This window comes from Mustela nivalis (genome assembly GCF_964662115.1).
Source record: "Mustela nivalis genome assembly, chromosome: 9".
NCBI classification, from domain to species: Eukaryota; Metazoa; Chordata; class Mammalia; order Carnivora; family Mustelidae; genus Mustela; species Mustela nivalis.
The window spans coordinates 89,386,772-89,409,024 of NC_139028.1; the positions used below are offsets into that span (position 1 = coordinate 89,386,772).

Below are 22,253 nucleotides of genomic sequence, written 5' to 3' on the forward strand. Positions count from 1 at the left end.
CAATTATGGGCTTCCTTACGGAAGAGTCATTCCATAATGAATCTTGATTCCATCCTAAGTTCCTTAAGTGTGTGAACTTGACCATTCTATTTATCTAAATTATAATATTTATTAGCACAAAGTTACTAATCCTTATTATCTTCTTAATCTCTCAGTATCTATATTTTTATCTTTCCTTTATTTTTAGTATTATTTACCTTTACCATTTCTTTCTTAATCAGTGTAGCCAGATATATCCATTTTATTAATGTTTTCAAAATGAGTTTTTTACTTTGTTTATTCTGTTTTGTATGTATCAAATATTGTATCAGTTTCTGTTCTTATAATTCCTATTTCCTTCTTTTTAATTCTTTGAGTTTATTTTGCTATTATTTTCCTAACCTTTCAAATTGGAAGCTTAACACATTAATTTTTAGCCTTTTTTCTTTTGTAATTTAAGTATTTTAAGTTCATACATTTCCTTCAAGTATGCTTTAGCTGTATCTCACACATTTTGCTTTGATTGTAAATACAGTATTTCCTTTTTAGTATATGTGCTGCCGAAACGAGCACTACAGTATTTCCTTTTTAGATGTTCATCATGATTTCTTCTTTGTCTCATGAGTTAAAATGTCTATTTAGATTTCTCAATATAAGGCTTTTTCTATTTATTTATTTGTTTGTTTGTTTGTTTTTGACATAATCAATCAGCAAAACCTGCTTCTACTTTCAAAATATATCTACAACCCATCTGCTCTTCATCATCTCCACCACCCTGGTCCACTAGTTTCTCTCACCTACAAATTGCAAAACCCTTCTAACTACTTATTCCTACTTCCACCTCAGCCCCTTTCTACTCCATTATCGCAATGACCTTACTATTGTTTAAGTCAGAGCACATCACTTCTGACTCCAAAGCCTCCAATGGCTTCCCATATTAATAAGAGCTAAATGTTTTAAAATGGTGTACAAGGTTCTGCAGAATCTGTACCCAAACTTTTCTCTCTCATCTTATCTCCCACTGCTCTTTCCCTCACTCACACTGCTGCTGCCATAATTACCTCATTGTTCCTCAAAGACACCATTTCAGGTTTTTTTTGCAATTCTTGGCATGTTCTTGCCCTAAAGAGCTGCTTGTTTTACAGATCTTTACTCAAGTATCACCAATGAAGCTTTCCCAGGTCAATCAAAAATTGCAAATCCTGTCCTTCCTCTCCTGCTCCCTACAACATCCCCTACACCCAGTCTTTGCTTCTATTTTCTTCTTCACTCTTATCACTGACTAACATTCAGAAGAGCATCCTGTGAAGAGGCAAAGAGCTTGGGCTGTAGAGTTAGACTTTCTGAATTTGAATTTTTGACCCATCATTCTTGTTGTGTAAACTTGGGCAAACCTTTGACCTAAAAGAGATGGAAGTTGACAGATAAATTCTTTCTTTTTTCTCCTCCAGAAGATCACTGTTTAAATGGCTTCTTGGAGGACAGATTGATAGTACATTCTTATATTGGCTCTCTTTCCTTTCCTGCTTATCCCTGAGACTGTACATCCTAATAAGGGAGTAGCACATAAGCCATTTCCCTCAGGTTCTGTCTTCTGAGGAGCTCAGGCAAAGACACCACAATCCACATGAACTATAAATGGAAGAAGTTTCCTAAAGGGGATATGGGTACCAATACCCAGAGGAAGTAGAAGTTCAGAATACATAGGCAGAAAGCTCAGACTATCACTACAGGAGTTGTTCTACTGTCCTAACAGTGTCTAACTGACATGACAAAGATGAAGTTACAGGTGGGTTCGGGAGACATGCTGGCCTGTTAGACTAATACAGACCAAGATGCATGGCCATTCGTTTATGGAAAAGGAGACCATTTTTTAAAAGCTAGTATAATATGAAAAAATTACTAATTTATTTTCTCAAAAAGTTTTTAGAATCTTACAATTATATTGAAAAATCAATCATATAGTACAAAAAAGGCACTTTAGATAAGTTATAAACAAAGTCTGAAGCTTGTGGAAATTAAATATTCTGAGATGCATCCAAATATAATGTCCTAATTTGTTTGTGAAATCAGTGAGTAAATAACATTAATTGTATTTAATTAGGAGAAAGCAGTATACATAAATGTTTAAAAATCTCATGAGTAGAGTCCTTGCCAGTTTAGTGTTTTTTTCTTTATAATAATATAATATTTTGTTTAGTAAACATGTTCATAACAATGGCATACAATGAACCTAACTTATCACACTTCTAAACAAGCAAAATTTGAATTAATAAAGCTTTTCCATATTCCTGGCCTTCACTGAGATCCATTTACCTGTATGGAATTTAAGTTGCAAAGGGCAGACCATAAAGTATTTATAGAGACATGTATCTATTATTATGAATGGAGAAACATCAGACCACTCTCCCTTACTAGAACTACTGGAAAGAAATATGTTATGACAAACTCATTATATAGTTTCATTTGGGATGTTCCAGTTATTCAAGATTTCACTTAATGTAAGGGATGGTGAAAGAATGGATTTGCGTAACTTAAGAAGTAAGTTGGTAACTTACCTGTAGCTCTTTTACAACAAAGATATTAAGCATTTCAGAGAAAATCAACATTTGCACGAGTTTTAGACATAAATGATCATGAAACTAGAGCTGGATAAATGGGAGAGATGGGGCAGAATAGCCTTCTCATTAAAAAACTGCTGTCACATTAACTGGAAGTCCTAGCCATAGCAATTAGACAAGAAAAAGAAATAAAAGTTACCCAAATTGATACAGAAGAAGCAAAACTTTCACTGTTTGTGGAGGACATAATACTCTACGTAGAAAACCTAAAATACTGCACCAAAAACCTGCTAGAAATGGGATGCCTGTGTGTCTTAGTTGGTTAAGCATCTGCCTTCAGCTCAGGTCATGGTCCCAGGGTTCTGAGATTAAGCCACATGTCAGGCTCCCCAAGTCTGCTTCTCCCCTGCTTGTATTCTCTTGCTACTCTCTCTCTCTCTCAAATAAATACATAAAATCTTTTTAAAAATCTGCTCGAATTGGTAAATTCAGTAAAGCCACAGGATACAAAATTCATTAACAGAAATCTGTTGCATTTCTATACCCTAATAAGAAAGCAGGAGAAAAAGAAATTAAGAAAATAATCCCAATTAAAATTGCATCAGAATAATAAGATACCTAGGAATAAACCTAACCAAAGAGGTAAAAGACCTGTACTCTGAAAACTATAGAACACTGATGAAAGAAATTGAAGATGACACAAAGAAATTGAAAGATGTTCCATGCTCATGAATTGGTAGAACAAACATTGTTAAAATTTCTATACTACATGAAGCAATCTACACATTTAATGTATTCCCTATCAAAATATAAACAGCATTTTTCACATAACTAGAACAAATGTTCCTAAAATTTGTACAGAACCCCAAAAGATCCTAAATACCTAAAGCAATCTTAAAAAAGAAAAGCAAAGCTTGAGTTATCACAATTCTGGACTTCACGTTATATTACAAAGCCATAGTGATCAAAATGGTATGGTACTGACACAAAAATAGACACACAGATCATGGAATACAACAGAAAACCCATAAATAAACCCACAACTATATGGTTAATTAATCTTCAACGAAGCAGGAAAGATTGTCCACAGGGAAAAAATCTCTCCAGCAAATGGTGTTGGAAAAACTGGACAGCAACATGCAAGACAATGAAATTGGACCCCTTTCTTACACCAAACACAAAAATAAATTCAAAATGGATTAAAGACCTAAATGTGAGACCTGAAACCATAGAAACCCTAGGAGAGAACAGGCAGTAACTTCTCTGGCATCAACTGTAGCAACTTTTTATTAGATATGTCTCCTAAGGTAAGAGAAACAAAGCAAAAATAAATTATTGGGATTGTATCAAAACAAAGAGCTTTTGCACAGCAAAGGAAACAATCAACAAAACTGAAAGGCAACCCATGGAATAGGAGAAGATATTTACAAACATATCTAATAAAGGGTTAGTATTCAAAATATAAAAAGAACTTCTAAAACACCCAGAAAACACCCCCCCAAAAAATAAACAATCCAGTTAGAAAGTGAACAGAAGACATAAACAGACATTTCTCCAAAGAAAACATACAGATGGCCAACAGAGACATGAAGAGATGTTCATCTCCACTAATCATCAGGAAAATGTAAATCAAAACTACAAAAAGATATCACCTCACACCTGTCAGAATGGCTAAGATCAACAACACAGGAAACAACCGATGTTGGCAAGGATCCAGAGAATTATAAATAACGGTTAGCTAAGTTGTAATGTTGGAAGATTAAATCTGTAATAAATGTAATACATATGCTTATAGTGACCAAAATGTTCTGAATCCCCACAACATGAAGGTCACATTTCCTAACTGCAGCTTATTTACCTGGAAAGTTCTTTCAAGTAAAACTTTAATTGCATTTCATTATATACTGATAATACCATCTTTTTGCTTTAAAAAAATCCATTCTGTAGAAACAGGACTGGAAGAAAATATGGTTTCTTCAGATAGAATGGATCCAGACTTTAAATTAAACAGATTGTATCTGAGTAAGAACTATCTGAGTTCCCTGCTTGGTAAGTATTTTCTTCTCTTCCTCAGACATGGCAAGAAGTAACTGTACTCAGGCTGAGTCATTTTGAAATACATGGTCTATTTGTCTTACTTTAGCTAATTTAGTGCCTTAGTCCTTTCCTTTGGTTTAAAAGTGAGGACCAGAGTTTTGTTGGGGTAGTCTTATCCCTCCACCCAAAAGCTATTATTCTGTTTGAATGGCAATAGAACTTTGGAGTAGTCCATTTCTATTCCTAAACCATTTAGTTGTCAAATCTCAGGTCATTAGCAAAAATGTACCTTTTTAATGGTAAATTTTAAAGGAACCAAGTTAACTTAGGTTTCCTAATATAATTACCATACATCATTTAATTAACTAACCAAATTACTTTATTTATATACTGAAATTTGAAAATGTAAGCACAATATCTGCAATGAAATTTGCAATAATTATAATTTTTTTCTCTTTTCCTATATAAGAAAGAATACTTCCTTGTGAAGCATCCCTGTCTACCTCCCACTCCACTGGATGGTGAAAACTTGATATTCCAATAAGAGGTGTTCCAGTTTCTTCCAACTTAAAACAGCATTTTTTATTTGTTTTTTTAAGCTATATCCTTTTGTATACAAACTCAGTCAAATTGAAGTTTCAAATTTCTTACCAGAACTGGTTTTTTTTTTTGTTTTTTTTTTTTTTTTTTAGGAATATGCCTCCTTCCTTCTGCTTCCCAGTGTGGTTTCTGGTAGATGAAAATTCAACAAACTGTATACGCTCGGAATAGGGGTCCATGGTCTATATATGAGTACTTGGCCTTGATCCTCCGAGGCCTCTAAGTATGTGCCTCTTGTGGTCTTTGGCCACTGGGAAACCTGCTGGCATCTGACCACTACCAGTTAAGGTATAAATTATCCTGCCTGCTCTCTCTGTTTTAGACTCTGTTTTCCCTGAACCTCTGGAGAAAAATCTACAATTAGTGAAATTCACAGTTTTGGGTTTTTTGTTTTTTTTTTTTTTTTTGGCTTATTCTGGGTCTATTGGTCTCTCAGTGCCATTTTCCCATCCTTTGCTCCATGTTGGTTTTCTCTAGTGTTACAAACCCAAGTCTCAGACACATAATTCACCTAGCCACTGGTCAGGGTGCCCAACCCTCAGCCTCTGGTATTTTTTTTATTTTTAAAGATTTTATTTAATCATTTGACAGAGAGAGATCACAAGTAGGCAGAGAGGCAGGCAGAGAGAGAGGAAGGGAAGCAGGCCCCCTGCTGAGCATAGAGCCCGATGTGGGACTAGATCCCAGGACCCTGAGATCATGACCTGAGCCGAAGGCAGTGGCTTAACCCACTGAGCCACCCAGGCGCCCCGAGCCTCTGGTATTTTGAAGAACTCTTTTCTCACTCTGTGAAACTCAGCTATCTAAACTGTTGCTTTACTGCTAAATATAAGAACATCTAAATGTAAGTCTAAATATAAGAACATCTTTGGGGCCTAAGTAATGACTTCTTGGTTTCAGACTCCATCTATCTTTTTACTAAAGTGCTAAGACTCATTTAATCAGCAAGGAGGCATAGGAAATTATGATTTAAGGGGAAAGAGAAAACTTGATTGAACCCAGAAAACATGACAAAACAACTAAAAAATCAGGAGAAAATCGTTTTAAAAAATCTTTAGAGTGCATCATTGACATAGCAATAAAGCAAAATATACTAGGGACCCAGAGAGGTAAATGGAGTCCTGAAACTGGATTTTATTTTTATTAAATTTGACAAACCCCAATAAACTTGAGTTTCTGTTTCCATGGTCTTGCAGGGGAAGGACACAGGAGGCAAATTTCTGGGCCTAGTCAAGGTGGGAGATCTAACAGAAAACTCCTCATAAAACAAGAGTCACAGGCTAAATTTCATGGAAAAGGCAAACCAGAAATAATACCCTCCAGGTGGCTGCAAGTAAACTAGACTTTCTCAAACATTTTCTCTTAGAGAAGAGAAAAATAATCTTCATTGAGTGTCATAATACAGGCTGACCCTCACTCATTTTTTGTTTTGTTGTGTTTTTTTTTTAAAGATATTTATTTATTTATTTATTTATTTATTTATTTATTTATTTGACATAGAGAGAGAGCTCACAAGTAGGTGGTGAGTCATGCAGAGAGAGAAGAGGAAGCAGGCTCCCCTCTGAGCAGAGAGCCTGATGCAGGGCTGGATGCTAAGACCCTGGGATCATGACCTGAGTCAAAGGCAGAGGCTTTAACCCACTGAGCAACCCAGGTACCCCTGACCCTCACTTGTTTAAAACACATGAGATAAAGATGAAGAGAAAATTAATTATCTGAAATAAATATGCCTGAAAGCATGATGCAAAAATGTACCATAAACAGACAAAGATGTGAAAAATATGAAAGAGAGGTTAAGAGATATGGAGGTCAAAATAAGAATCTTTAGCTTACACATAATCAGAGTTTTCTGTAAAAAATGGAATGAGAGGATATAAGAGAGAGAATATTTGAAAATGGGTGATACATTTCCAGAAATGATGCATGATAACAATCCACAGAGTCAGGAGCCCAAGCAGGAACAATAAAAAGAAATCCTCTCTCAGACATTTTGTGGTGAAACTGAAAAATACCAAAGGAAAGGAAAGATACTAAAAGCAGTCAGAGAAAATAGAGATTACCCTTCAAAGGAATAACAATTAAAATGATAGATGACTACCAGATAGCAATAATGGATGTTAGAAGTCTGTGATGACATCTTCCATTTTCTATGTGAAAATACCTTATATAAAGGAAGGGAAAAGACAATTTCATATAAGTAAAAACTGAAAGAGTTTGCTACAAATAACTAAAAGAAAGGTATATGAGGTTGAAAGAAAGTAATCACAGGTGGAAGAAATGAGACATAAGAAGGGGTGCCAGAGTGGCTCAGTCCATTAAGCATCTGTCTTTGGCTTAGGTCATGATCCCAGAGTCCCGGGATCAAGTCCTGCATCAGGCTCTCTGCTCATTGGGGAGCCTGCTTCCCCTTCCTCTGCTGTTCCCCCTGCTTGTTCTCTCTGGCTCTCTGTGTCAAATAAATTAAAAAAAATTTTTTAAAAAGGAATTATAATAAGAAAGAGGAAAAACAGGGCCAAATCTAAATAAATATTTGCTACCCATAACAATTTAATATTTTGTGGACGCTTTTAAGACAATAAAATTCTTAACATCTTGAGGAAACTCCATGCTATTTTCCAGAATGGCTGTACCAGCTTGCGTTCCCACAACAGTGTAAGATGGTTGCCCTTTCTCCACATCCTCACCAACACTTGTTGTTTCCTGTCTTGTTAATTTTGGCCATTCTAACTGGTCTAAGGTGGTATCTCATTGTGGTTTTGATTTGTATTTCCCTGATGGCTAGTGATGTTGAACATTTTTCATGTGTCTGTTAGCCATTTGTATGTCTTCTTTGAAGAAGTGTCTGTTCATGTCTTCTGCCCATCTATTGACTGGATTGTTTGTTTTTTGGGTGTTGAGTTTGAGAGGTTCTTTATAGATCTTTGATGTCAGCCCTTTATCTGTGATGTCATTTGTAAATATCTTCTCCCATTCCCTTGGTTGCCTCTTAGTTTTGTTGACTGTTTCCTTTCCTATGCAAAAACTTTTTATCTTGATGAATTCCTGAAAGTTTATTTTTGCTTTTGTTTCCTTTGCCTTTAGAGACATGTCTTAAAAGAGGTCACTGTGGCCAATGTCAAGGAGGTTATTGCCTATGTTTTCCTCTAGGGTTTTGATGGATTCCTGTGCCACATTTAGGTCCTTCATCCATTTTGAGTTTATTTTTGTGTACAGTGTAAGAGAATGGTCCAATTTTATTTTTCTGCATGTGGCTGTCCAATTTTCCCAGCACCATTTATTGAAAAGACTGTCTTTTTCCCACTGGATATTCTTTCCTGATTTGTCAAAGATTAGTTGACTGAACAGTTGAAGGTCCATTTCTGGGGACTCTATTCTGTTCCACTGATTAATGTGTTTGTTTTGTGCTAAGATCCCTTTCAAGGATATATGTATATATGTAGCTTATATATGTATATATATATATGTAGATATATATATATGTAGCTTTGTATATATGTAGCTCATATATACAAAGCAATATTGCTCAGCCATCAGAAAGGATGAATACCCACCATTTGTATCAAGCATGGATGGAACTGGAGGGTATTATTCTAAGTGAAATAAGTCAAGCAGAGAAAGATAGCTATCATACGTTTTCACTCATATGTGCAACATAAGGAATAGCATGAAGGACCATAGGGAAAGGGAGGGAAAATTGAAAGGGAAGAAATAAGAGAGGGAGAAAGACCATGAGAGACTCTGGACTCCAACAAACAAACTGAGGGTTACAGAATGAAGGGGATGAGGGGATGGGGTAGCTGGGTGATGGGTATTAAGAAGGGCACGTGTGGTGGTAAGCACTGGGTGTTACAGGCAACTAATGAATTGTTGAAAACTACATCAAAACTGATGATGAACTATATGCTGGCTTATTGAACATGATAATATAAATACATACATACATACATACAAAAAGATAAAATTCATGACAATAATAGCACTTGTTACAAATCATATGATTGAAGTTAAGGTTTTCTAATGTTCTTGATTATTTGGGAGAAGAGTAAATACATTTGTTAACTTTAGATTTTGATCATTTACATATGCAAGCTGCAACATTCAAAGTAATAACAAAAAAAGAGTGGAAAAGAAGTAATAACAAAAAAAATTGAAATGGAGTGTACAATTTCCAAACTAGTAGAATTTTTTTTCCCAAACATAGAGAAAAAAAAATCAATCTAAAAGAACATAAGAATGAGAAAAAAAGAAACATAGGAAAGGCAGGACAAATAGAAAGCAAATAATAATCTAAATATATCTGTTAAGGCAATAAATAGACAAGACCAAATCCTTTAGTTTGGAGATAAAGTTTGTCAGCTAATTGTTTTTATATTAACTATTTGCTGATTATTAGAGACCCTTCTAACAGAAAGATATAAAAATATAGAAATAAAAGAATGGAAAGAAGATATATTAAGCAAATAATAATAATAATTAGCTGGCTTATTTCTATTAATATTGCATAACTGAGATTTTTTTCCTAGAGATAGAAGAGTCTCTACATAATGATAAAAGTTTCAATTCACTAGGGAGAAATAATATTTCTAAATATGTATGTGTCTAAGAACTAAATTTCAAAATATATAAAGTAAAATTTGACAGACTACAAGAAGAAATAAGTTCATTTTCATAATGAAAGACTTAAATACATCTTTCTAATGAATTTGACAGACTACAAGAAGAAATAAGTTATTTTCATAACGAGAGATTTAAATACATCTTTCTAATGAATTGGTACGAAAGCAGAATTAATTGATCTCTTGCATCTAACAAATATAATTTAAAAGATTCATGGAAATTTTCAAAAAAAATTGAACACATACTGGGCCTAAAAGAAAATCTCAACAACCACCTCTTATACTAAAGATACAACCTCATTAAGTTGTCCACTGGGAAGAACTGGCCACATGTAGGTAAGCTTGTTCCAGAGTGGGTTTTCAACTCTGGAATGTTTCCACTGGCCTGGCTTATTAGTCCCTTCATGTTTTATGGCCCATCTAAAATAAAATAAGAGACAAAAAGGAATTTAGTAAGATTAAATATCACTTCAAAAGATTTTTAAAAATCAGGAAAAATTGGTAGTGTCGTAACTAACAGTGGAATTTGAAGTAAAAGTCAGTAAATAACCATTTTATAATAACAATGACATAAATAACAATGCTAACAGAAAAAAATCAAATAAAACTTTTTAGACATTCAAAGAGAAACTGACATAAACACAATTATTGCGAGAGACATCATTACAAGACCAACAGAGATAAACCGCCCAGTAAATTTTTCTAGGGTAACAAATAAGGATATGAAATATCTGACTGGTATAACTAATAAATATTAGTATTATTTATTTATATACATTGTAGCCTACTAGCAAAAAATATCTTTCTCAAAAATTCTTTGAACATTTGTAGTATTTGTCACATACTAACAATGTAAACTTAAATACAGTTTTAAAATGAAAATTAAAAAGCCACATTTTGTGGAAAATAATAGAATAAAACTAGATATAAATAGAAGTTTAAATTTACAACTCCAATAACATTATTAAAAAAACACATTCTTGGGGCACGTGGGTGGCTCAATTAAGCGTCTGTTTTTGTTTAAGTATCTGCATTAGGCTACGGCCTAGATGCCAGGGTACTGGGATCAAGCTCCCATCAGGCTCCCTGCTCAGTAGGGAGCAGGGAGCTCCCCTTAAATCCTTAAAACAAACAAAACACATTCTCTCTCCCCAAATACTATTATATCATGTGAAGAAAAAAAATATCTGATCAATAGCTGTTTAGAAAGCAGTGAAAGTGTATAATTTAGAATTATATTCAAAGGTTAATTCATAATGTTATTCATCTTTTTTTATTAAAAGTGAAATTGAGAAGAAGAACTAATAAACATTCAAGTCAATTATTTTAAAATATATATAAAATTGTTCCATGGAAAATAGATGAAAGGAAATAATATCCAAATAGAAATAAATAAATTAGAATATAGAACATCAGTAGACTGGTTCAAAGAAATGTTTTTGTTTCCTTTTTTTCTTTTTTTTTTTTAATTTTCAGCGTAATACTATTCATTGTTTTTGCACCACACCCAGTGTTCCATGCAATCCATGCCCTCTCTAATACCCACGACCTGGTTCCCCCAACCTCCCACCCCCACCCCTTCAAACCCCACAGATTGTTTTTCAGAATCCATAGTCTCTCATGGTTCACCTCCCCTTCCAATTTCCCTCAACTCCCCTTGTCCTCCATGCTATTTGTTATGCTCCACAAATAAGTGAAACTATAGGATAATTGACTCTCTGCTTGACTTATTTCACTCAGCATAATTTCTTCCAGTCCCGTCCAAGTCGCTACAAAAGTTGGGTATTCATCCTTTCTGAAGGAGGCATAATACTCCATAGTGTATATGGACCACATCTTCCTTATCCATTCGTCCATTGAAGGGCATCTTGGTTCTTTCCACAGTTTGGTGACCATGGCCATTGCTGCTATAAACATTGGGGTACAGATGGCCCTTCTTTTCACTACATCTGTATCTTTGGGGTAAATACCCACTAGTGCAATTGCAGGGTCTTAGGAAATCTCTTTTTAATTTCTTGAGGAATCTCCACACTGTTCTCCAAAGTGGCTGCACCAACTTGCATTCCCACCAACAGTGTAAGAGTGTCTCCACATACTCTCCAACACATGTTTCCTGTCTTGCTAATTTGGGCAATTCTAACTGGTGTAAGGTGGTATCTCAATGTGGTTTTAATTTTAATCTCCCTGATGGCTAGTGATGATGAACATTTTTTCATGTGTCTGATAGCCATTTGTACGTCTTCATTGGAGAAGTGTCTGTTTATATCTTCTGCCCATTTTTTATATGATCATGTGTTTTGTGTGTGTTGAGTTTGAGGAGCTCTTTATTTGACAAAATCCAGCATCCATTCCTGATTAAAATGCTTCAAAGTATGGGGATAGAGGGAGCATTCCTGAACTTCATAAAATCTATCTATGAAAGACCCACAGCAAATATCATCCACAATGGGAAAAAGCTTGCAGCCTTCCCATTGAAATCAGGAACACGACAAGCATGCCCACTCTCACCACTCTTGTTCAACATAGTATTAGAAGTCCTAGCAACAGCAATCAGACAACAAAGAGAAATAAAAGGTATCCAAATTGGCAATGAAGAAGTCAAACTCTCTCTCTTCACAGATGACATGATTCTTTGTATGGAAAACCCAAAAGACTCCACTCCCAAACTACTAGAACTCATACAGAAATTCAGTAACATGGCAGAATACAAAGTCAATGTACAGAAATCAGTGGCTTTCTTATACACTAACAATGAAAATACAGAAAGGGAAATTAGAGAATCGATTCCATTTACTATAGCACTAAGAACCATAAGATACCTGGGAATAAACCTAACCAAAGAGGTAAAGGATCTGTATTTGAGGAACTACAGAACACTCATGAAAAAATTTAAAGAAGACACAAAAAGATGGAAGACCTTTCCATGCTCTTGGATCAGAAGAATAAACATTGTTAAAATGTCTCTACTGCCTAGAACAATCTTTACTTTTAATGTCATTCCGATCAAAATTCCACCAGTTATTTTTCAAAGAGCTGGAGCAAATAATCCAAAAATTTGTATGGAATCAGAAGAGACTCCGAATTGCTAAGGAAATTTTGAAAAACAAAAATAAAACTGGGGGCATCACATTACCTGATTTCAAGCTTTACTACAAAGCTGTGATCACTAAGAGAGCATGGTACTGGCATAAAAACAGACACATACACCAGTGGAACAGAGTAGAGAGCCCAGATATGGACCCTCAACTCTATGGTCAAATAATCTTCGACAAAACATGAAAAAATATACAGTGGAAAAAAGACAGTCTCTTCAATAAATGGATAAATGGTGCTGGGAAATATTTTTGAAATAAAAAATAGCAAATCTCTTGCAAATAAATCTAGAATAATATAATACAAACCAAATGGAAAATTGAGCTAAACATTTGACATAGAAAAGGTTGAAAGAGTATTGTATGCATATGTAAGTTAATAAATGCAAAAATTTTAATGAAATAAATAATTTTTTAAACCTCATAGATTTGAAACAGAAAATAAAGAACATGCCCTTGCTCACATAACTTCACAGCTCATGAAAGAAATCATTTTCATGCTATATAAAATATTTTAAACCATAAATATATAGAAGACTAGTTAATTTATTCCATGAAGGAGAGATAAGCTTCATAATCAAGTCTATCACTGAAAATTTAAGAAATAATACAGTAAACAATCTGAGGGTTTTGAAGGGGCGGGGGTTGGAGGTTGGGGGAGGCAGGTGGTAGGTATTATGGAGGGCACCTATTGCATAGAGCACCTTTTGCTGCTATTGGCAGGTGAAAAGGAGATGGGAACCAGGCACTCATCCCAATCCCAGAGACGTCAAGGGGAGTGCCAGATGCTTTGGGCCCCATCACCAGACAGCAGGTTGGCCAAGCTGGGGTGTACACATGAATTCTGTTACGCTAAAAAGAAATTTTTTAAAAATTAAAGATGTAAAACTCCTAAATCCATATTAGCCAATAAAATTTAACATTACAGCAAGAGAATGATCATTATATATATTAAGTCATACTAAGCCTAAGAGGAAATGATGGACATTTATTAATATAATAAATCACTGATTAATGAGTGAGAATATAAGAAACAACCCATCACTTATACTTTTCAAGTATATGTGATGGTCATCGGAGCCTAAAATTTTTCTGAAATTGCCCAGCCACAGTCAGAATCATTTGCAATACTCTATCTCCCATAAACTTGATGGAAATTCTTGGGGCCTCGGCAGCAAGGGGTGGGGTGGCAGGGAAGACCTCTTCTTTACCAACATGGAACCAGGTGGAACCAAGTTGAAGTCTCTTACAAGCCATGGCATATAGCCCCTGTGTTACATTTCTCTTCTTCTCAGTGAAATCATGTTTAATTTCCCCAGTGCCTCCCAGAGTGTTAGCTACATACATCAAATACCCAACCACTTGAAACGAAGTCTAAGGAGAAATGGAAAGCTCATTCTTTCAGACAACATATCTGAACTATGGGAAAGTGAATAAATCTCAGAAGATGGAAAGTGAACAAATCTCCTGTTGTTGCTGGTGAAAATGACGGGAATACACATGATTGGTTCACATCGATTTTTATTTTCCTGAATACCTGGAAATCCCTTAAGGATCTGCTTTTATTGCAAACCTCTCTAGTTGTAATTTTTTTCATCCACATCTCAAGTTCTCCAGGCCCTGAAGGTGTGGAAGCTCTCTTTCTTGCTCCTCATAACCACTTCCAGACTATTGTTCCTTCATCCTTCTCCAAAGGTCTTTGCTTTGAAGCACATATTAGGAGCCCAGAGGACCTATTATCCTTCCTTATTGAATTTATACCAGTTCTTCTGCATCCTCCCCTCTCATTTATTGAAGATCCTACCATCCTGGCTTGTTTTTGTCTCTCCCCCTCTGCTCCTGTAATCATTCAATGACTTTTAAAAATCTAAGTAGACAATCCCCCCTGGCCTCTCAGTGCTCTAATGATCTTAATTCCATTTCATATCAGCTACCATTCTCATGGACACAGACTCAAACTGGCCATTACAAATAACTGTACCACTTCTAAAATATCAATTGCAAGAAGCCCACTTTCTCACCATCATCTCCGTTTTCTCTAGTTCACACATTTAAATAGCCCACTATAACAATTCTTCACTCTACCAGGTGTTCCAAACCATTGTTCCTATCACCTTGTCACACTCCATACCTCCCTGCCAGGTCTACTCTTCCCTCTACACTTAGCTAGGATTCATGGTCCAGCATTACAGCCACCTTCCTTTCCTGACTCAATGCCCTACCATTCCTTCTTTGTAGTCAATTAAAAAAAAAAAAATAGAAACCAGCCCTGGTCCAATTCTTCACTTCCTGTAGGTCTATACATTAATAATGGAACAGTGGCTAAAGAAAACACATAAAAAACTATTAATGGAATCATAATAAATCAATGGAGATCAAGGAGAGTGGGAGTCAGTGTGGATATATTACAGAGTATTTTGAGAATTTGAGGAGTTTGGGGTTCTCACAATGATTGGAGGATGTTACCTTCATTTCAACTGGCAGGGAATGAAGAATACCAAATGCTCTTCAAAGTTTGGGGAAGTCCTTCAAACAAAGAAAGTTTGTTCTGTATACCACAGATTTTCAAATTTTCCTCCAAAGATTCATGTTAGGTGAATACCCTATTTATCTGAGTCAAAATCCAAACTACCTTTTATAATAAACAAAATATTTTTGCATGATTATAATACACACCAAATTTTCTAAGAGTGCAACACCCTCCAATATCTCAAAAAAGGGAAATTTGTTCAACGCTTCATGTGTCATTTACTCTTTTGGAAAAATCCTACCACTAATGACACTACTATTCATGGTTTTTAAGTCACAGGTATAACACAACTGTATAATTTGGCATTTGAGGTTCACACATTTAGCTGATACTACACATAGGAATACAAACCCGTAAACTTACTCGTGTTATCCAGTATAGCTGTACTGAAAACTTATACTGAAATGTATATTACTTTTATTTTTTATTTTCCTTTTACTACTATTATTATCACTAGACAGGCATTTCTTTAGAAATCATATTGGTGTGTAGTTTATCTTAACTAAGAATTTTTATTTTAGTACAGTAAAAGATCATGACAAAGAATTTGTTATACAAAGGGAGCATCGGATATGATACTGCTGTCCATCACTATTTTTAAATGTACAACCACAAGCCTCAAGTGGGCCCTTAGGACTTCTGGGCCATCCCTCTGCCATCCTCCAGCCCAATGATTCCAGGCCTCTGAGAAACACACCGTTTTCTTCTCATTAAGCCTCCCATACCCTGCCATCCATTGCTCAGTGCTGCTGGAGATCTTATTTCACTGAGAAAACACAAAAGTTCAAAAGAGACCTTCCTTTTCCTCCCATCAGCAAATCTTCCACTCTCTCACCCTCTAGATTCCTACACCTTGCCTGTCTTTCTGTGACAGTGGAACAGTCTGTACTCCAGTCTAAGATCAAAACTTCTGCTTATGGCCTAGATGCTTATCTTCTTCCACCTAGGACTTTTTTCCTGCCCTGCACTACTCATCTTCCTGTCCTCTAAGTCATTCCACCTGCATAATATCTGACAATCAGACATCTTTTTTAAAAAGAAAAAAAAAAAAAAAAGAACTTTCTCTATACCCCACATTTCTTTGTATTACTTTATAGCAAATTCCTTAAAAGATTCATCTCCTCTTCTTCTTCTCTCCTTTTCTCTTAGACCAATTCTAATTAGAATTTCACCTCTGAAACTCCATTAAAACTGCCCCATCAGGATTTTCACATTGCCAAAGTTAAAACTCGTTTCTTAAGATACACCTAAACAGCAATGTCTAAGCAAAAAACATTCTTTCCTTAAATACATCCTTCACTTGACTTGGCTTGCCTTGACTTCCATGAAATCACAGTCCCTTGGTTTTCTTCTATATTAGCAGCCAAAATTGTTAGTTTCCTCTTGCTTCCCAGATGGTGGTAAATAAATCTGATAAAAATCTAGGGCTTGCTACATCAATGGAGTTTTTAGATGTCCATTGGCCTGATATATGTAAGGATATTCCTCTAAAATAAGGGTCAAGTTGTTGCATTTTGTACCTCTTACTGCATCAACAACAAAAGAGCACTGATGGATTTGGGATTTAGGGTTTTAGAAACAACATGTACTACACTTCAAAAATACTGCTGTGACCCTTTTACCAGGTATCCCACAAGGCTGTCAATTTCAACAGGCATTCAGAGCATCACGGGAATCTGAAGCAGTTCCAGGTGGTAGTACAAACTTCCCTGTCTCCTGGATGGTAATGACCTGGCAGATCCAATGGCCCTAGAGGTATCTGAAGTGTTAAGGAGGTTGGGTTAAGTCTTTGGTAAGCCCCATATTCTTGTTGCAGTACAGACCCTGGCATTCTGGAGCAAGATCATACTCTACAATAGGAAACAACTCTGTTTTTTGAAAAATAATCCCTGGTGTATGGAAAAGCTTTTTTTTGAGACTGATAACTGGAGCATTGTATCTTCAAGTGACTATGAAATCTGAACCACCCATTATGAGCTGGGTGTAGTCATACCCTTCATTTCATAAGGTAAGACAGATGTAACTACATCCTACTGTACAATGGCAGTGGTACATTCAGGATCAGGCTCAAGCCAAGTCCAGAAGGCATTAGTCTATTGCAATGATTCCTCTTCCTTAATGTACACATATGTCCTCAAGGGGATTTCTCTACAGCCATTGGACAGAAGGATTCAAGCCTGGTTCACAAAGAGTCAGTATGACCTATTTGTGCTGGTCAAAAGTGGATTATTGCTAGATTAGAGTCCCACTTGGGTATGGCTCTGAAGAATAGTGGTGAGAAGAATTTGTCCTATGAGGTACAGTTGTGAGTAGCACACTTGATTATCTACTTTGTAGAAAGGAATAGGTAATGAGAGCGTGGATATACATTTATTCATGGGCAGTGATTAATGAGTTGGCCTGTTGTTCAGGAGCTTCAAAAAAGCAAAACTGGAAGATTAAGAATATGGAATTCTGAGAAAAAGATATGAAGATGAACCCATGGGGAGGATACAAAGCATGTGGATTTTATTTCTCATGTTAATGCCCACGAGAGAGTATCCATCACAGAAGAGGTTCTCAACAATGAAGTGGACAGAATGACCATGGTGCTCATGAAAATGTTTATCCATAAGGGACACATAAAAATAGCAAAAGAGGTGTAAGAATGAGCCACAGGATTCACTTGTCTTACATTGTATTTTATCATTCAAAAGCAGCTCGCCTGACAGAATGGAGAAGTGGCCTTAGAGTCTCAGCTAAGGTTCCAGCTTGAGAAACACTTTGCAGGGCTCCGGTGCTACCGTAAAGGGTCAGTATATGCAGTGACTCCAGAAGTATGTGTGTTGTGGCCTCAAGAGTTAGAATGTATGAGTTCAGATGGCAATGGGTAGAGGGAGGGTTGGCCCTTACCATCCTTACAGCCAACTTCAAAGTTTGTGCTCCTGTTTCCAAAAGCAGGCTTTTCTGGGTTAGAGTGCTAATTTTCACTGTGGGAACACTTCTGCCCTAAGACACAATAAGTCTCCCACTGACCTATAGAAATTAACATTACCTGGCCACTTTGAGCTCTTCATGCTAGTAGATCAGAAGGTCAATAAAGGAGACGCTCTATTGACTGGAGAACTGATCTTGATTACCATTATGTGTGAAATTTTCTCCTACACAATGGAGGTGAGGAGGAGGCAAAAGTCTGGAACCCAGGACCTCAGGGGCATCACTGAGTGCTTCTATGCACAGTGAAAGAGCAAATGGGCAAATGCAGCAGTCAGTCTGATAATGACAGAGAAATAAAGAGACGAGACCTCTCAGGGATACGGTCTTGGCATAAAGTAATGCAGACTAAACAAAGTGCAGGACAAGAGTAAAAGAAATCAAGAATGGGTGGAGTAGGAGGGGGTTAATGCCTAGCAATTATAGTCTTAAGGTGAGCAGAGTGGACTGAGGCTTAATTTGCTAACCCTTTTTAAGTCATTTAAGAAGAATCCAACAATGACCACATTGAAGTACTTGACTGCCACTTCCCCTCTTGAGACAGACTTGAGGTCATCTTGTTCGCTTATGAGATCTGGGTATAATTAGAGGTGAAGTGGTTTGGAGTAGAGCAAGAGGTAGATTGGACTGGGCCCAGGTCTTGTGTCTCTTCAAGTTCACTCAGACGTATAGTCTTCCCTTGTTCACATGCTCAGTGGAGATGCTCAGCCACCAATGTTGTCACTTCATCTCCTACTACCTCCAACTCTCTCATCCACCTCTAGCAGAAGAGCCAGGCTTTGGCATAACTACCTTAATATCCATTGAATCAGGAGCCAGAATGGCTCCATTTCCCAGATCTAATGGGTTTTTTCCACTATTTCAGCATCCAGATAAAACACTGCACCACAGACCATGGGCTCCGGCTTCCCCAGCAACTACCTAAAAAGGCCTTAGAAAGGTCACTAACATAACCCAGAGGTGAGAAGGTGGTCAGTGTGTCCTGAAAGAAGTCAATAAATAAATGCCTTTCCCTTTCTCACCAAGATACAATGGTTGGACAAGACTGGTGAAGCCATCCCAAGTGAGATTACTTAGAAAGCTATGGCCACCTCCCTAATACTTCACCTAGTATCTTATTTCCCTCCTTCCCAGCCACACTCTCCTTTTTCTTCCACTCTTGCTGACCTAGGACTGCACTTCCTAATAAAACCTTAGCATATATAAATGCTGTTCCAAGCCATTGTTTTCTAGGACCCTAGAATGAAAGAACCAAAAGTGGGTAGGGAAAGGTAATTTAAATCTTAGAACCCTACTCGGGTTGGGTATTTTTTCATAAGGGGTGGGGACAGGATTTAATTATCAAGTGTCATGATTCAAAAATAGAACTTCAACCATATTTTACCACATGCTCATAATTTCTAGAAGCATACTTATATGGATGCATGGATAGAAACTTCTCTTTCAGTTTAATTCCAAGGTTTTTCAAGAAAGGAAAAATATTCATTCTTCTGGCTGCAGTTCCTATATAACTTCAGGCCATCAGTGTCTTTAAAGGGAGCTGGTCAAGTTCAACTTACACTGTTAATAAACATTCTCATAGAGTAAAGGCCATTAGACTTCAGAATTCCAGCACAGTATGAGCTTTTATGTAAAAGCAATAGACATCTTAATATTCTGTGTTATAAATGAAGAGCTGACAAACCCTTAACTGTAATGGCACCAGCAGGCCAAGCTATAATGGCTCTACATGTGCATAACATAAATTAGAACTTTTACAGCATTGTTAAGGACTCCAGAATCTTAGTTCCTAAAAGCCTACACTAGGTGGAGACAGTGATTTGTGCAATGCTTGCAGGCAGCCTTTCTCTGGTCCCTGAAGATTTTATCTCTATTTAATATTTTCTTTTTTTCTCTTTAATGTGAAAAAGGGTATTCTTGAACAATTAGGTGTTTTTAATAGAAACATTATAGAAAACAAAATATTTTATACTTTGGAAAGACCTACTTGAAAACATACACATATACACACTTTGCAAGGCCACCAAATAAGGTTTGAAGGCAAGTTTATTTATTTAAAATATTGTCTGTATTAACCCTGTGTTCCTATTAAAGGTAAAATTCTATTTATGATATTTCATGAGTATCTTCCCCCAAGGATAGGAGTATGACCAAAGTTAAAATATCCTCGTGGATTTACCTGAGCCTAAAGGGTAGAAAATCAGGAGCATTCAACATTTCAGTTACCTTCTCCCTCAAAAACTTGGTTCAGGATTGAGCATATCAATTTCAGTCTGATTAATGGACTCACAGCTCCACCAGAATGCTCCAGTCAATTAATCTTATAAAGGTTATGGGAAACAAAAACACTTCAGATAATGCCTTTGATGGAACTTCAGTGTGTTTGCAGGCCATGAGGAATTGTGCAAGACGGTACCCACTATAACAGACAGGTATTATTTTACACTCTTAGAAATCAACAGTAAAATAAAAACAAAACTAAATGTGTTACAGTTGAAGAGCAAACTGTCTTTTTCATATTCTATCAGGACACAATTATGTTGTATCCAGCAATTTAATAAACATAGTAATAAAATATAATATAATTTGGACCTGATAGAGTAAATTATAAATACTCTGGAAAATTCCAACTCAAATCAGCAGTGTCTAACAAATGTGCATGTAAAAATGATCAGATTCATATTCCACAATTGTCAGGGAAGCTCTTTAACTCTTTGCTTTGCATGAAGACCTATTTATTTATTTAACTGGTCACTTTTCAGTTTTTAAGGTCATCTGAGCCACAGATTAGACCACTTAGAATTCATCCATAATTAATTTTAAATTGCATGGTTCCCCCGAAACAGCAAATAGAATATTATTCATATAGAATGCTAATATATATATTTCATACATTGATTTTGGTATAAATCAATTTGTCAGACTAGCTTTAAGTACCTCATGTCTGGAAAAAAAAAGGAAGAAATAAGTAGATTATAAATAATAATATTAATAACAACAGCAACTACCTACTTTGATAGGATTTAATAATACCTCAACAGACTCTCATGTATTTGAACTATTGTGTAGCCTTGCATGGTTCTAGTCCTCTAGACAGGGAAGAAATCACTTAAAATCAGAACCATACATACAAGCGAATTATTTTATAACACTGAATAATGGTTAAAAAAATCTTGGAGCCATTATAGAACTTTCTACTCTTATAACAGTACCACTGACTGAAACATTTTAGGTTACATCTATTTTGCAATTTGTGCTGAATATTAAAGATAAATTTAATAGTCTATATAAATAATTATATTTGAGATTAAAATTTCAAATAAATTTACCCCATCAGAAATAAGGCACTAAAGACTGGAGCATCACTAATTTACAAGCCAAAATGTACAAAAATCAAGTAAATTTTGCATATTTAACATTATTCTACTTTATTCCAGGAATATTTTACATAAACTAATAAATACAGTTGCAGTTTGTTCATCTGTCTTACATATTCCCATTTGCCCCATCTCTTCACATTATCTTGGTAACTAGCAAAGTAGCTAAGACAGAGACTAGATTTTAATGGTAAGTAGGGGCTAAGGAAGGGAACTTTATGATCATGTTTCCATCTTGCATAACTAGGAATGTCTAAGAATGAGAAATTGCTCTAAAAATTACACTGAAAATAATATTAATTTCATAAAAATTTCCAAAATTTTACATTATATTCCTCTCAGTTGAAGATCATTAATTAAGTTGAAGACCATTAATTAAACCCTTTAACAGAATCCAAAGTTATTTTTTTGAGATCACTAATGAAATATGGTGGAAACCTATCGTACATTAAAGGTAATTGCTAGCAATATGTATGTATTTAGTATAG

General features: G+C 35.8%; 1 protein-coding gene across 3 annotated transcripts in view; it reads right to left on the reverse strand.

Moving 5' to 3' along the window:
- Positions 1-22,253, reverse strand: part of LOC309873363 (doublecortin domain-containing protein 1-like) — a 232,498-nt gene that overhangs the window by 119,963 nt on the left and 90,282 nt on the right. For all 3 annotated transcript variants that reach the window (XR_014316312.1, XM_082748858.1, XM_082748857.1), the window contains exon 5: positions 10,090-10,213. Coding sequence is in view for 2 of the 3 variants with exons in the window: in XM_082748858.1 (XP_082604984.1) it covers positions 10,090-10,213 (124 nt within the window). In the remaining variant the exon portion in view is untranslated. The remainder of the gene's footprint in view (positions 1-10,089; positions 10,214-22,253) is intronic.